At 39.7% G+C, this 15,829-nt stretch overlaps 2 protein-coding genes and 1 long non-coding RNA gene across 9 annotated transcripts in view; 2 read left to right on the top strand and 1 right to left on the bottom strand.

The window, feature by feature from the left end:
* The first annotated feature begins 51 nt into the window (after positions 1 to 51).
* LOC144001057 (uncharacterized) lies at positions 52 to 8,370 on the top strand. Its single transcript, XR_013278366.1, has 4 exons — positions 52 to 218; positions 5,599 to 6,158; positions 6,310 to 6,429; positions 8,005 to 8,370. It is a non-coding gene; the product is annotated as an uncharacterized LOC144001057 (long non-coding RNA).
* rtkn2 (rhotekin 2) lies at positions 4,421 to 15,348 on the bottom strand. Of its 3 annotated transcripts, none has more exons than XM_077495010.1 (13): positions 15,321 to 15,348; positions 13,355 to 13,488; positions 11,804 to 12,009; positions 11,391 to 11,437; positions 11,203 to 11,256; positions 11,003 to 11,120; positions 9,869 to 10,069; positions 9,452 to 9,546; positions 9,231 to 9,337; positions 8,104 to 8,235; positions 7,454 to 7,622; positions 6,794 to 6,901; positions 4,421 to 6,113 (listed from the first exon to the last, which is right to left on the bottom strand). In XM_077495010.1, the coding sequence occupies exons 3-13, from the start codon at positions 11,968 to 11,970 to the stop codon at positions 5,551 to 5,553; spliced, it is 1,761 nt and encodes a 586-aa protein (XP_077351136.1). In that variant the 5' UTR covers positions 11,971 to 12,009; positions 13,355 to 13,488; positions 15,321 to 15,348; the 3' UTR covers positions 4,421 to 5,550. The 3 variants fall into 3 exon arrangements, with proteins under 3 accessions (XP_077351136.1, XP_077351135.1, XP_077351134.1); XM_077495009.1 differs by lacking the exon at positions 15,321 to 15,348 and adding an exon at positions 13,598 to 14,412; XM_077495008.1 differs by lacking the exons at positions 13,355 to 13,488; positions 15,321 to 15,348 and adding an exon at positions 12,667 to 13,308.
* Positions 13,649 to 15,829, top strand: part of cep170aa (centrosomal protein 170Aa) — a 30,732-nt gene continuing 28,551 nt past the window's right edge. For 2 of the 5 annotated variants that reach the window (XM_077495004.1, XM_077495003.1), the window contains exon 1: positions 13,650 to 13,777. The gene's annotated coding sequence lies outside the window, so the exon portion shown is untranslated. Of the gene's footprint in view, positions 13,778 to 15,829 lie in introns of all 5 variants that reach the window. The other 3 variants (XM_077495005.1, XM_077495007.1, XM_077495006.1) reach the window with 3 other exon arrangements.

Below are 15,829 nucleotides of genomic sequence, written 5' to 3'. Positions count from 1 at the left end.
GTGAATGGCCGATTGTTAATCGCGTTGTCAGTCTGTCAGGTGTGCTGATGAGACCCAATTAAGTGGCATTCTGGATCCTTCTATCTGACGCACATGCCACCTTTTGCTTGGTACTGTAATTTTGACTGAGCTGTTCGAGGTGTCTTGCATCATGTTATGATAAATTTCATGTTGTAACATGAGTTTCACGTGAAGCGTTCCAGGTCAGGTCACTGGCGGTGAGTGTCATCTTTTTATTTTATTTTTTTTAAACAATATATAAGAAGCAAGTATCGCTACGAAGCTAGTAAGCTTGATGTTCAAGACACAAGAGTTATACTTTACTTAAATTGTTTTTAAGGTCTTCAAAACAGTAACGCAAAAAATTTTTGTAAATGCCATCAAGCTAACAAACATATCTCACAATATAAATGACTAATCTCGCTCAAAGATGTACTTGACAAAAAGAACTTCCAGCCGTTGCATTTGTCAAGATGCGATCGGTGACGCGCATGCGCAGATAATCGGCCATTTTGGATCGCCAACTACGGCAACTACACTAGAGCAAATGTTTTTTAATGCGTGCGCGATTGTGCGCGTTCGTAAAAAAAACACGATACTACATGAAGGAACCCCCTATATAAATGATTGATGCATTTTAAAGTAACTTAAGTAATTTTTAATCCTAAAAGATCACATTTTACTTTTAACCTCATTACATTATAGTGAGTCTGCATTGTTGTACTTTACAGTAAGTCCGCGGTGTGTGTTTAAAATTACCATGAGCTTCATTTAATCGTGGGGGCACATACGCCACCATGCGGTCAAACTCAGAAATCACATGAAGAGAAGCAAAAACAAAAAACACTAATATGGCTCCAACATAGTATGTGTCAAAGTCTACCCCTTGTACAAGACATGTTTGGGTACAAAACTGCTTTTATTTAATTTTAAAACGTAAACAAAAACAAACGTGCACCTGTCCTGTAACTTTCGTAATGTCTGTTTTATTTTGCGTGTGTGAACGTGTTTGGACCTCTGTAGTTGGCGGTCCAAGGTGGCCGATGTATTGCGCATGCGCGTCACTGATCGCGCAGGGTCACCGATCGCCTCTTGACTGCTTTCTTCATTCTTCTTGTAATGTACATCCTGTTTTGTTCAAACAAAATCGAGTCAAGCTAACTGGTGTGCTGCCATCTAGCGGTTCGACACCTCAATTACACCCAAAATAAACTGATGTAATAACTAGAGTTATAAACAAGACTTAGAAAAATAATAAAATCCACCAAATCGCATGCCTGCAAACCCGGCGGGAACCCGTACATGATGACTGTTTACTCTTTTCAAAGTATTTTTCTTTCCGCGTGACCCGAATTCTCTTGTTTATTGATTTAATCTGGCCGACATTCCAATGAGACACCAAAGGAGAAATTCAAAACATTCTCCAATCTAAAAATAAAATAAATCAATTTGGATCGTTCATTTTCACCAAAGTCCACGAAGAACACGAGTGACGTCACTAAACCAGAAATAAAACAGCAATTAGCTACCAAGAGCAGCTTCTCGTTGTTGTTCGGCGAACATCCCGAAACAAGATAAAATGTCCAACTAGAAAATGCACACACACACAAAATGAGTACATAAAAAGCTTTAGTCTGAGCTCATAAAATGCGATGATTGTTCTTTTACAAGTCAAATGTTGCTTCGGGGGATGTCAAACTAATTGAAGCGATTCCATCCATAAAAAGGACATAAAACGAAACTAATCACATTGCACAGAAAAGTGCGGCGACCGCGGATGAACTCTTGTTTATCTGGCGCGTTCGTTTGATGAATAATTGCCAAACGCGAACTGGGCAGAGGCGAGGCGGTCTTGTGTGTGTTTGCGCATGCGCGCGCGGGGACGATTCAATTGCACTCGCTTTTCGCTCCTTTCAAGGCTTTCACTAAATCAGGGGTGTCAAACATAAGGCCCGCGGGCCGGATCAGGCCCGCAAAGGGGTTTAATCCGGCCCGCGAGATAATTTTGTAAAGTTAAAAAAAAATAAATAAATTGTAATGTCGGACTAATGAATCAGTCGGCCACAATCAAAATATATCAAATTTGTAACTTCACAAGCAGTCCCTGTACGGGGGAAATCGTCCTGGATGTCATTATTTTACACACAACGTAAAGTTACGGTTTGTTTAATTATTATTATTATTATTATTATTATTATTATTATTATTATTATTAATGTATTTATTTATTTTTATCATTAGACCAACAAACGTGTTAAATACGACACAAATTCAATTCCTGGTAAGTTAACACAAATCAATATGACAAGGATTAGTGTCCTTATAACGTCATTACCTGCACCACGCAATGCATTCTGGGAACAATACATATGAAAAACACGTCGATTTAACACGTCCAGGACTCTGTTCCATTTGCATTTGTATTCTTTTTTGGAACAATATGATGACAGTTGAGCTCCATAATTTTGGGCTGGCACACAAATAGCGAAAATCTGCGTCTAATTGACAGCAATCGTTTTTAACTCTTTGACCGCCAAAAACGTTTAATAACAATCAGTAAAATCAACGTTAAAACATTTTTTTTTTTTTCTCCCCCCCTCCAATGTCTAAGTGCAGCGCTGCCTGGTCAATGGGTTGTGGAATCTAAAACACTCTAAACCATGGCCAGCAGATGGAAGCATTGTCTCTCTTTTCGTCAATGATCAAAGCCGCTGTCATATCAAAGTTTTTTCTTTAATGTGTGGCAGTAAAAGAGTTCAGTTCTATTACCGTTATTTTACCGATGCGGCCCACTTGGTCATATATTTTCCTCCATGCGGCCCCTGAGCTGACATGAGTTTGACACCACTGCACTAAATCCTCTCATCGCACACAAACATTGAAGGGTGCTCATTATCATTATTATTATTAGCCACACAAAAGATGGATTCAGTCTTGGACCAGGATTTGTTGTCTTTTCGTCTGCTTGGATAAAATAACCACTTGATTCGCGTACAATTCTGCCAAATGTATTTGTGATAACAGTCAGCTTTGTTTCCATTGCGGGTTCCAAGTTTGCTGTGGCACTATTACGCAGATTTTTTTTTCTTTTAATGTACACTTAGAACTGTTTTGTGTTGCTGTTGTTTTGAGTGTATTTACACTCTCAGACACTAGATGGTGACACACTATTGTTTGACACTGAATTTGGAAAAGAGAGGAGTAAAAACGAGAAGTCGACTATTTCAAAACCAGTTTTAAGATTATCAATCGTGTTGAATCCGGCTTTTAACACCAGGAGGTGTTGATTTGATATTTGTGCATGATAATATTGATGCATTTTGCGAGATGATGAATTAAGTTTGCAAAAAAAATAAAAAAATAAAAAAAAATTTTTTTTTATTCAAATTATTTTCAGAATTTGTTTTCTGTTTTTCTTTTCTTTTTTTGCTCTAATTTTCCTCCTTTTTTTGGAATGTGGTTTCTATTTTGCATATTTTTTCTTTCTTTTCTTTTTCTTTTTTTTTGTTTTAAATTATTTTAATGACAGAAAAACATTCCAAAAAAAGGGGGCGGGGGGCTTGGATGGATATGAAAAACTCAAGGTAAAAAAAAAAAAAAAAGAAAAATGACACAAAAACATTTTTTTTTAAATCTAAATTCACCCAGAAATTATTTCAAGTGAATGTAATATGCTTCCATACTAAAGAAATCCATTTCTAATTAAAAAAAAAAACCTCAATGATAAGTCTACTTAATTCTGTAAAAAAAAAAAAAAAAAGTCATTTTTTCCTCATTAGATGAGATCTTTATTCTCTGAAAACCATGACTGTATTCCCACCATTTTATAAAACGAAAAAAATCTCATGTTTTGTTTTTTGTGTGTGTGAAAATGTGACTTGAACGTGAAAATGATTTCCATTTTCCACGCATGTTGATGTTGTTTAATTGTGCTGGTCGGTGATCTTGTGACAGCAAAAGTGTCAGCATGTGCCAGTATTTGTCGAAAGTCAACAAGGCCGCGGTTTGTTTTTGGCCCACAAAAGCTTCATTCAATTAAGATGCCGCTGCGTCCTTTTTTGATCGGCTGCTCGCTGCAGTCACGTCGAACCGCGCACAGCGGGCGAGGTCGCTCCGTTATGCTGACCTCAGGGAATTCAAAGTCACATTTGTGCCACCAGGAAAAAAAACAACAGCAAAAAGAAGCAACTTGTAAAGTGGAAGAGGAATGTCTCCATGGATCAATTCCAATTGGAGAGCTTTTTTTTTCTTTTTTTCTTTGCAAACGTTTGTTTTTCTTCTCTGCTCCACTTTGGCACGATTGAGGAGCAGCCAGCTCACTTCTATCTTCGTGTCTGCATGCGATATTGATGGCCGGCAGGCTCCACTGAATTTTAATGCAAATCTTTTTTTTTTTTTTTTTTTTTTTTTTTTTTTTTTAAGGGAGCCATCAGTTCACATTTGAGGAGTAATTTCTACCCTCATAGTAGAACAAAGTCAAACACAATCTGTTCCAGGAAGCTGATTTCAAAGCAATTTGTCATCATGGAAATGCAAATATCAAGGTCAAACTCTGGCCATCATCATAAATTCTTTATTATAACTCTATAGCTAAAGTTTAACGTCACATTTCTACATTCCGTATAAAAGTATGAAAAGAAAAGCTACAACTAGACTATTACGCTATGCACTGTTGATATAATTGCATGCTCAACTTCACATCTGCCGGGTGAACTCATTTTTATGAAACTGTACAGGCACCATTTTCATATTCCTGCAAAAATGTCGTGTATATATATAAAAAAAAAAAACATTAGGGATGCCATTTTTAAAACGACTTTTGTACAAGTAGTTGAACAAAAACAGGAAGAAATAAAAATTGAACGTGACTGTGAAGCGTTTTCTCTCCCCCAATTAAAAATTGTCCTCTAGCATTGACATCTTTTTCCGCTATGCTACCTTTTTCTTTTTTTTTTAAATATAACAATCCTTTAATATTTTCTTAGTTTTTTTTCATAAGATTTTTTAGTTGTGTTTATTCATCTCTTTAAATTGGTTATTGACTGTAAATAATAGTAACTATTTTTTGTACTTTTTCTATTACATAATGAGTGAATTAATTCTAATTAGGAATATTATATATATTTTTTTACTATTAAAAAAACATTACATCTTTTTTCAAATCTTAAGTCGAAAATGCTGAGTGGCACTTTGTCCCTGCTTATTCAAGATTTTATTACTATTATTGTTTTGTTTTTTTTTGTTTTGTTTTTTTAACGGTTAAAAAAATAATAATAATAATTAATTGATGTTGTTTGTCAATTCTACCCAAATGTTTTGATCTTCACATTAGCCGGTTGGTCGAAAATCTGCATTTCAAGTTCTCTCCTTTTTCAAACCGTAATGTGGTCTTATCAGGCGCACAAAAGTCTGCACACCCCTGCTGAGACTTCTTCCAGTCGTGGCATCTTTGTGTGAATTGCGTCTCATGTGTGTTGTTGTCGTTCCGAAATATCAAACGATAACTAAAATGTCATCCCAGTCGACGGGCTAATCCGTATTGATTCCAATTCAGCGTTCCGTGTTGGCTTTCATCCTCCCTCTGAACGACTTCCTCAGATCGCTCGCCGGCGCCGGGACGTGGCCGACTGGCCCGTCGACCCGAGTGACGGCGAGCGGCGCGTTCTTGCGGGTGGACGCCGGAGGCCCGCCGCCGTATTTGTTGTTGTGCTGCAGCTGCTGGATGATGGCGGCGAATTTGGCGTCCAGCGACGGCCTTCCCGTTTTGGACTTGGCCGCCCGCGGCGCGTTTTCCTTCTCGGGGTGCGAGACGGGAGGCGGAGCGAGGGGAGGAGGCGGGGCCCGCCGTTTCTTGCCGCTGTTGGGCGTGGAGCCGGCGCGCGGCTTGGGGCTGCAACTCGGGCTGCGGGTTCGACTCTGTGACGGCGCGCGAGAAGCCGTCGCCGCCGTCGTCGTCTTGTGTGATACGAACGAGCGGGAGCCGTCGAAGAGGGCGGACCAATCAGGAGGCTCCCCGGCCTCCTGGCGGCCAATCAGGAAGCGGCCGTCGCTCTCCTCGATCTTGTTGTGGATGATGTCGGTGATGCTCTCAAACTTGCCTGGAGAGGTGATACCTGCAAGGACATAAACGATGTAAATGATGCCTTCATGTACATCAGGTGATAATCTTCATCATTCACGATTACGAAATTCCATTCATACGTTCAACAACTATTTTTTTTAATCAGGAAAATGTAACATAATTCAATCGAATGTAATTTGCGCATCATAATGAATTCATCACATTGCCTTCTCGTGTACGGCCACCAGGGGGCAGTATAATGCAGTCATGCAGACTCAAACCAAGAAGAGCTTCACAACTACTGTAACTGACGCCGCAAGTTGCTGCAATATGAGTCGCTCGTCGCAGAAGAGAAAGAACATAAGCATGTGAGTATCGTTATGTTTGTCTACATGTGCGGATAAAAGTTTGTGTTCAAATATGGATTGTTTAACGGGTTATAACACCACAACTATTGACGCTATTTATGAGGCTGTCAATGGCGTTTTGCATGATGCGTTAGCTTTAAGCTAGCAGAAGGCAAACTTGTGCGGTTGTCTGGAACAGGGTGCGACCAATTTGGAGTTTTAGGGATACCAATTCAGCTATTTGGCAGAATAAAAGTCGGGTAGCTGATTACATATTTTTTAATTAATTGCCAATTTTTGCCACATTTTATAGGAGCTCCTATCGGCCATTTAATCGTCCTTGCAATAAATGAACGCGCTCTCCGATTAAACACACGGCACTCACTGAGCTCGTCGTAAACCGAGTCGGCTTGCTTGGTGAGGAAGAGCGACGGTTTCCGTGGCGACGGCGCCTCGATTCTCATCAGCTGCTCGCAGCAGTGCAGCCACTGACCTGCAGAGGGCGACAACAATAACAAAACACGATCATTATGCAAGTTCCTTTTGGATGAAACAACATTTATTAAATTAGTTGTTTTAAAAGAAAAAGAAAAAAAAGTGCAAATGTAAAAATTTTAAAAACTAAAAAAAATTAGGATTGATCTTTTTTTTTTAACGATTATGCTGATTTTGTAATTGTGGAGTGTAATCATTGTAATTGAATTTCGATTACGTAATTGCACATCCCGACTGTAGGCAGTATCTTATTTTGACATGGCTTGGTCAGAACCATCAAAAAGCCCAAAATTAATTGAATGTGATTTTAAGTAGATTTATTTTGATATTAACCACTTAAAAAAAAAACTAATACTGAAACTAACGAAAACTAAATCAAAACTAAGCATTTATGAAATAACTAAATCTAATAAAAATGAACAGAACCACCCTGAAAACTAATTAAACTAAATTAAAAAAACAAAAAAACAAAACAAAGCTCAAAACGAAATGAAAACTAACTGAGATGAAAATTCCCAAACTGTAAATCCTAACGCTGGACAAGACTGACTCTGATCGTAAAGATGCTGATGCAGCGCTTCCTGCCAGCGCTCCATTTCCTGTCCGGTGTCGGCGGTGAAGATTTGGGTCTGGGTTCCCTCCGGCGAAGGGTTGCTGACGGACAGGCTCCTCAACTTCTTTCCTCCCGCCTGCTTTTCCATCACTCGGATGCGGCTGTCCTGCAGGAAGCAATCAAATCGTCGACTCGCCGTTTCCCAAAGTGGCGACGAGCCCGAAAAGTTGATTTTGAAGACGCTTGACTTTGTTGACGAAGCGCAAACGTGCTTCTTACAGCGCACTCGTGACAGAACGATTTCTGTTGCACAAGTTTTATGGCCGCCAGACTTTGAAAAATTCTTTCATGAGCCGGAAAAAAAAGAAGTCCATATGCTGTCAAAAGTTCTTATTCTGATCAAACAAAAGAGGACGAACACTCCAGCATGCCACATGGAAAAAAAAAAGCACATTGCGGGTGGCAAATGTTCAATTATAATAGAAAACAGTCTTTGAAACACCGCAAAAATAAATCAACACTTGTTATTCATCTGTAATTGCTTTCAGCGGCATCGTCATTTTTCATCAACGAGCTGAAGTGAGCGTGAAATGAAAAGAAGCTCGTCCAACGTGAAGGCGACCGACGGCCGGCGTGACTCGTCCCACCTTGTTGACCGGCAGGCGCGTCGCCGGCCGCACTTTGCCGTCCATCTCCTCCGGGCTCAAGTAGCACCGTAAGCTGCCGCCGCTCAGGACGCAGAAGAGGCGGCAGAGGCGCTCCACACCCGACACGCTTTGCTGGAAGACAACACGGACCGCTTGAAGACGACAACAGAACATATTCGTTCCGACAAGCTCCAAAATTTGGAAGTCCGTGTGAATGTTTGCGCACGTAGAAAGTGAAGCTTTTCTGTCGGGTTCCAAAAAAAAGTTGCAAACGGTTTTTCTTGTTGCAAGGATATTTTGAACTGACGTTGAAAATTTCTTTGTGACAAGAAAAACTGTTTGGGAACATATTTGAAAAATTTTGGAAAAAAAAAAAAAAAAAAGCAAGGCTAAACCTACAATTAGCGTTTTCCACAAAAAAAAAGAGCAAAAAAAACAGCAAGGATAAACCTCCAATAAGCGTTTTCCAAAAATAAAAATAAATAAAGCAAAACAAACAAATAAAAAAAGCAAGGATAAACCTACAATAAATGTTTTCCTAAAAAAAAAAAAAAAGTAAAAAAAAAAAAAAGCAAGAGTAAAACTCAATAAATGTTTTCCAAAAAACAAACCAAAAAAAACAAAGAAAAGTAAGGATAAACGTCCAATAAGCATTTTCACAAAAAGAAAAAAAAAACAAAAACAAAAAAAAAAAACGGGAGTGAGCTGCCTCAAAACAAAACACAAATATTTTTCCAAATATCAAATAAAATTTGCACATGCCAGACCGCGACTATGTGGTGGTCCACTGTGTATGGTTTTCCAAAATAAACCATATACTATAACTATGAAAACACGTTTCAAAATTACAAATATTTTGAAATCTCTTCTTCAGCATTTTTTCACATGAAAAAGAGTGTGAGACATCGGAATGTTCTATTATTTTTTTTAATGAAAAATAGTGTTAAGGTAGAGCATTCCACTTTTTAAATGATATTTCAATAACAAATACACTTCTGTACAGTAACGTTGTTTGATGTTCAACGTTTGAACGCGATACCGATGTGTTGAACTCAAACGAACGGCCCGCAGAGCGGACATTGAACGCGGCTGGCTAAAAAGGAGGAATGCAAGTGAGCGAACGTCACCTTGTGCTTGAGGTATCCGACCATCACGTTTTGCGTCATACACGCTGGCTGGGCCACCAGGCGGCAACACAAGTTGCCGTAAAGCGGAAGCCAGGAGGAACAATCGGCTGACGGGGAGGGAAGCAAGCAAAAGTGTTTTCAACGCGTGTGCTGTCGACATATTTGCATTATTGGTTAAAAAAAAAAAAAAAAAAACTTCTAGATATGTTTCGATTTCTTACAAGTTTGGAGGACGACCAGCGAGTGGGACTGAAAGCTGCCTTCAGCCTGCGGCAGTCTCAAGGTCGAGTAAGCCAGCAGACTGAATTTGGCTCCTCTGGAACGAGAACAAACGCACACATGGAGAGCTCAAACGCAGCCTGAATAATGCAACGCTGATGCCCTAAAATGGATGTCAAATACAATATGTGCCATACGCTTCAAAAAGTCCATAAAAAACACCCCCATATTGTTATTGTTTGACAAATCAACCCTTGTGATAACACCAAACAAATGTTGAACAGTCGCTTGGTGTCATTTGTTTCCAAAAACAACTTGTTGACATCACAATTACCAGCAATGTGGCTTTCACGCACAACAACAAATGTAAAAAAAAACTAGTCTGTGAGTGTCACACAAAAAAATAAATAAATACATACGGCGGCAGCGGGTTGCACTGCAGGAAGGTGTCAGGGTCTGGAGTATCCAGCAGAGGGCAGAGTTTCTTCCCGGCGGTCTTCCCCAAAGAGTTCCGCAGCTTCTTGGCCAGTTTCCTCGGAGTGTTGACCAGGGTGAGCTCGTCCTCAACGGCGCAGCTCCACAGCGCCACACGCAGCTTAAAACCGGGAACTGCATCCTGACTGCCATGGGGGGGTGATGGAGGTTAGCGTTTATCTTTATTTATACACATTTTTAAATATTTGGTAATATTGCATGTATTAAATCATTTGGATCCTAAAACGCATCGAAATTTTGGGGAAAAATATTGAGACACTAAATCTTATTAAATTCTGAATCAATTGCAAATAAATTGTCGGAGAAAATATTTACAAATGAAACATCAGAGATTGAGTAAAATAGGTACAAAAAAAAATTCTCAATTTCAAAATGTTTTTCTCATGAGTCCACAATCTTTAAGGTAAATATTTTTCAATAAAATAAATAAAAATAAATACATTTAAAAAAGTAAAACCTTGATTTCAAAATGTTTTTTTTTTCATGAGTCCACAATCTTTAAGGTGAATATATTTAAAAAAAAATAAATAAATAAAATGTAAAAAAAAAAAAAAAAAAAAAAAAAACACGATTTCAAAATAAGTTCAAATCTTAGGCGATTTTTTTTTTAAATAAACATATCGCCTTCTTTCCTAAAATAAAAAAAAAAAGAAGGTATATTTAATATTATTGTAACTAGCTACTATAACTTTATGCCCCATTTGACTGAAATGAGCGATTACGGCATTGCACCCGAGTAACATATCTTATGGATAGTTACTGGCATCTTACTTTGCCAATCACTGCTCTGTGGCAATGTCCTAAGTTACCTTTATTGAACAAAGGTACTTAATTTCATATTAGAAAAATGTCACGACACACCACCACACAAAAGAAATGTCACAATATATGAATACTGAAATAATGATGATCTCAATATTTTACAGAGATGCACAGAATACAAGTTTAGCTGAGTAAATTGGGGCTAGTGCCATCTAGTGGGAGAAAGATGGAAGCGCGTTTAATGGTTCATCCTGTCACAAAAAGTTTGCGGCCATTCCATTAATTTGTGCGCTTACAAGATGGTGACTTCTTCAAAGCAGACGTCCGTGATGGATCTGTCCACCACCGCCATCTTGGTGTCAAACACCTGGCAGCCCATCTGCATCACGCAGAAGATGGCCACCCGCCGTGAGCCTGAAGCAATTCGACGCAGTTAGGTTGCAGACATGTTGAAAATAATCACGTGGGACTGACAATCAAATAAGGAGAACCGCACTTCCTCTGTTGTTGAAGTGATCCTGATCCTTCCACATCAACGGAATGCGAAGTCCTGCAACCGAGAGAAGCTTCAAATGATAAAAATGAACCTTGAAATGTCGTGGCTCGTCTTTTATAATATTTTTTCAGTTAAATTGTGACGATCCATAACAAAACAAAACAAAAAAAAAAGGGAAGTGAACTCACCGGACAAAGCAATTGTTCCGCTACATGGCACACGTTCCTCTGAATGCCTGCAAAGATCATTTTGTTTTCAAATGTGCAACAAAACAATTCCGTGATCCAAGAGTAAGTTGAGTTGAAGAGTAAAATACAGCAAACTGATTTTATTCAAAATGTGAATATTTATTTATGCAATTGCTTCTAAACTCATGTATTCTCTATTTATGCTTTATTTTGATAATTCCATGTAACAATTTCATTCCCCCCCTACTTTTAGTCCAAACTTCAACCACTGAAACTTTTTTTTTTTTTTAATAAATCAAGGTCAAAGCGAATTCTGAACCCGAGTAATGACTTATAATTTGTCACATCACTAAATATGAAACTGGATGTTACGGGTGTTAGCACTTGCAATGACCGAAAGCTACAACAATTACCTGCTGCCTTCTCCTGCCAGATCCTGCTCCTGCTCCTGCTTCGTCTTCTGCATGTGATGGATGTACGTCTTGATCCTGGCGTTGCAGGTCAGCAGGTTCTTGGAGGCGTTGAGGATCTGTTCTCTCTTGCTGCAGGCCTGCAGCAGCTTGTAGGCGCCCTCTCGCATCCGCACCTCAAAGTCCAGTTTCTCTTGAAGGTTGGTGTTCTTACAGGAGAAAGTCTCGTCAAGCTCGATAATGTCACCAAAATATTCCAATCAAAATAACTCTCATTGGAGTTGCACAACATCCAGTATGAAAAAAAGTACTTTGAGTTTGATGTGCATAGCATGTGGTTAAATTTGCCATATTCTTGCATTTCTTTATGTCCATTTTACATTTGTCCATTTGTGACAGAATTTATTTTGTAGCACAGGATAATAAGATCAAGTCAATGTCCTAGTCGTGTCAAAGTCTTGTACGATTTTAAGTCCAAATCAAAGCAGTATGGTGGATGAGCCGAGTCGCTTTCCACAAAAGAGACGGAATGTACCTGCTTGTCCTTAGAATTTATTTATTTGCCCCACTGTGACAAATTAAATGTAGTCACTATAGTAACAACCAACACAAGCCTTGGATATTGTTTTGTCACTCAGTGAGTATAAATAAGTTTATTACAGTGTTATTTTGACAATGATGAATGTACAACGCTCCGAATACAAAAGGTGAAGTGAAATAAACAAAACAAATTCGTTTAATTGTTGGAAGTTGTTTGAGCACAATAACCATTTTATGTCATAGCAACGTAGTTTCGTTGTACTTTGGAGCCAATCGGGCGTCGCCGTGATTCGACGATAGCAGCAGGCAAAGTCACGTATTCCTACCTCCGTTTGGTGGAATAATTCACTCTGTCGTATTTTCTTCCTTTTAATCTCCATGGCCACCGCGGAGCTACCCGACATGGCGAGGCTGGAGTTTGTGTTCCGTTTGGAATTTTGAACGTCCCGCTGGTCGTCCATGTTGTTTTTTTTCATTCGCTGCTCGGAACGCACAAGCGCATTCCAGCTTCAACTTCAAATACACGGGGGTGTTCGATTTGGTTATCTGGTCAACCGGAACTCATCATAATATTCCAACGAAAGTCCATACGGAAATAAAGACGCGGATGTGCAATTAGTTTGATAACATTTGTGAAAATCGTTGCCTTGTAGAACAAAATATCCGAAAACAGTAGTTCAATTTGATACATTTTAGCGCAAACAAACCACCCCGCCCTCCAGCCGGCACGTAACAGTACATACCGAGTGCCTTTAACAATAGTACAACGTCATTACGTCACCGTTAAACAAAACAGACGTGATTTAGTTACAACTTTTTGAATTGTCGCTCTAAAAATACATAATTGGACCAATTTGAGAAAAAAAATAACAATTTTGAATTGTGATCATTTTGTGTTATTTGTAATATTTGATGGATAACTACTGAGACATTTTGGTGTTATAATTATCTGGTTTTGTTAAGTTGATGAAAATAGAAAATAGTGGTGTCTCCCAGTCGGATATGCAGTAGTACTGGGCAATGCGGCACTTCAGGGGATTTGAGACGTGACCAATGCGACCAGGAAACCCGCCCACTCGGTTCTGGCTGACGGAACTTCTGGTCGGGTTGGAAGCATCCACGGCTGGAAGTGTCGACGCAGGCGCTTGCTGAAGACGATGGAAAAATATATCAAGTTACACGTTTCAAAGAGGAAACTACAAAGGCATTGTTTTCACAATAAAACAAACCAATAGTGAATAAATAGGACAGTGTCACCGTGGCCTTTGTGCTGCGGCGCGTTGAATGCTTTTATTTTGAAACACCAAACCCGGAAGTGTGTCGAAATTTGTTGACATCTCCAGGACGCCCCTATGTGGCGGCTGCCGGCTCACCATCGTCGAGGAGGAACCGCGGCGGGAGAGGAGGCCGGAGCCAGACGTTACTGCGGCAGCAACGGTAGGGCTGGGCTCCACTCACTCACTCACACACAAACGCACATAGCGGGACGGAAAGCCACACCATGAACCAAAAACGTCAGACTTTTAGTCGTTCGTTGAAACAAAAAGACATCGTTTCGTGTGGGGAAGGGGTCGACCGTTGAGACGCACGTGAAGTTGACCAGCGAAAATGAGGAGAGGACGACAAGGAAAGTCGCTGATGCTCATCTATCCACGCCAATTGAATTAGCTTTGCTGCTACTACTACGTTACGTATTTTGGAAGCAATTCTATCCTCCGTTATAAAAAAAAAAAGACATCAAATGTTGACTTCTATCTTGCTCGAAAAAATATAAAACAAAACAATGGGTTAGCTTAAAACCTCGAGCCCGGTTCGATGGCCGACTCCAGCCGCACAGTTGTGACGATGGTGAAACCAAAAGAAAGCATCGCCTCTCACAACTCTGCAAGTCTCTCACACAAAACACCGGCAATCATTTGCACGTCTGTGATTTGCCGGCTGAAGTCTGTTCAAGCCACTCGTGGATGCACCACAAAGAATAGACTTGTCACATCGGGCTTGATTTCTGTGATTGGAACACACAATCGAACCCTAATTGCCCTTTGAATGTCATATATTCGATTATAATAGCAAGCTGCTGTATGATGATACCCCCTTCCCTCCATTTATATAGGGGAGGGGGGGAGCTTTGTTTTCATGGAGCAGATGCAGCTAGGCCTACATGCACCCACTCCTCTTTGTGCTCATATTTGTTGTCACTATATGCACTAACGAGCAACAAAATCTTTTATATTTGTGAAATTGTGATGACACGCATTAGTGTTCTAATCGTGTAGCATAGTAGTACTAGTAAGTATCATGCACAATAGCAAACACCCAAAATTATTTATTTATTTATTTATTTAATGAGCTGGACTTTTCAGCTTTAATAGCAGCATTCATTCATTTAGTGAAAGTGTGCATCTGTAGATTATAACAGTATTCAACCCAAAGTGCTCCAAATCGGTCAGATTACAAAAAAAGATGCCTTTTTTGTGCCCTGGTCACCCCTACTGAGTTTAGATGTTCTGTGCTCTAGCTGGGCCATCCTGAAACTCGAGTGTTCTTAATGCTTGTTAAAGTTCATGCAGCTTTCCTTTGATTTGATGCATTTCTCTCATACTGGGCCCAAATGTTTTTGTACAGCTTTTTTGCTGCCCGCCACTAACTCCTCCTCCTCCTCCTCATCTGTAAGATTGTTTGGGCATCGAGCCATAGAATGTTAAGATATTACCATCCAGTCCAGATTTCTTCCCTCTTCATCCCTCCCCTTTGCCATTTTTTCTTCTTCCTGAGTCCTCTTCTGCAAATGTGGCGTGTGGTCGGCTGGGTGGCTCCGACGAAAACTGGATGATCACTATCGCAATTCTCGCGTCTTTTCGTGTGCAGATCTGATTTGGTGGCTCATAAGACCACTAGCAGCTTAAGATCATGTGTATGGGTCAGTTAGTTAGCTTATAACAATGTTTGACTTCCATGATAACAAAATGTTTTTCTGTACCCGGTTGAGTGTTTTGTTGTCATGTGGCCTGCCCGGCGCGCAGCCATTTTGTATGAAAGGAAGTTTAGGAAGCGGCTTGTGTTTTCGTCTGTGAAGATGATGTCATGTTTGTTTTTGGGAGCGTCACGTTACAGTGGAACCCCCAGTGTTGAGCTTGGTATGATCTGTAATGCGGGTTTACTAAAGAGTTATTTCAATTTTAAATTTCCACATAGGAGGAAGTGAAGTGAATTAAATTGTGCCAGGTGCAAACGGTCGTCATCATAAAGTCTTTATCAACCGTGCGCAGGCAATGTTGTTTTAAGTCACGTCACTGCCGGTGGCAAACAAATCTAAAAAGTAGAAAAATGAAAAGAGATGAAACTAAAATAAAGCAAAAACTAATGACAGGGCAGTGCAGTAGATAAAGTCTACACACCCCTGTTCAAATGCCAGGTTTTAGTTCAACCGTGTTTTCACCAGACGAGATGTTTTCTCACTTGTGTTTGGGAGATTTTGAAACCAAAGTT

This window comes from Festucalex cinctus, chromosome 14 (genome assembly GCF_051991245.1).
Source record: "Festucalex cinctus isolate MCC-2025b chromosome 14, RoL_Fcin_1.0, whole genome shotgun sequence".
In the NCBI taxonomy this organism is placed as follows: Eukaryota; Metazoa; Chordata; class Actinopteri; order Syngnathiformes; family Syngnathidae; genus Festucalex; species Festucalex cinctus.
This window is presented reverse-complemented; position numbering and strand designations above follow the sequence as displayed.

Bases quoted from the DNA above. Each gene is read 5' to 3' on its own strand.
- rtkn2 (XM_077495008.1), bottom strand. From the start codon at position 12,816: ATGAAAAAAAACAACATGGACGACCAGCGGGACGTTCAAAATTCCAAA. The intron at 11,257-11,390 runs GTGAGTTCACTT...TCTCGGTTGCAG, and splicing joins CGGAACAATTGCTTTGTCCG to GACTTCGCATTCCGTTGATG. The intron at 6,902-7,453 runs GTCAGTCTTGTC...CGCCCTCTGCAG, and splicing joins TCAGCATCTTTACGATCAGA to GTCAGTGGCTGCACTGCTGC.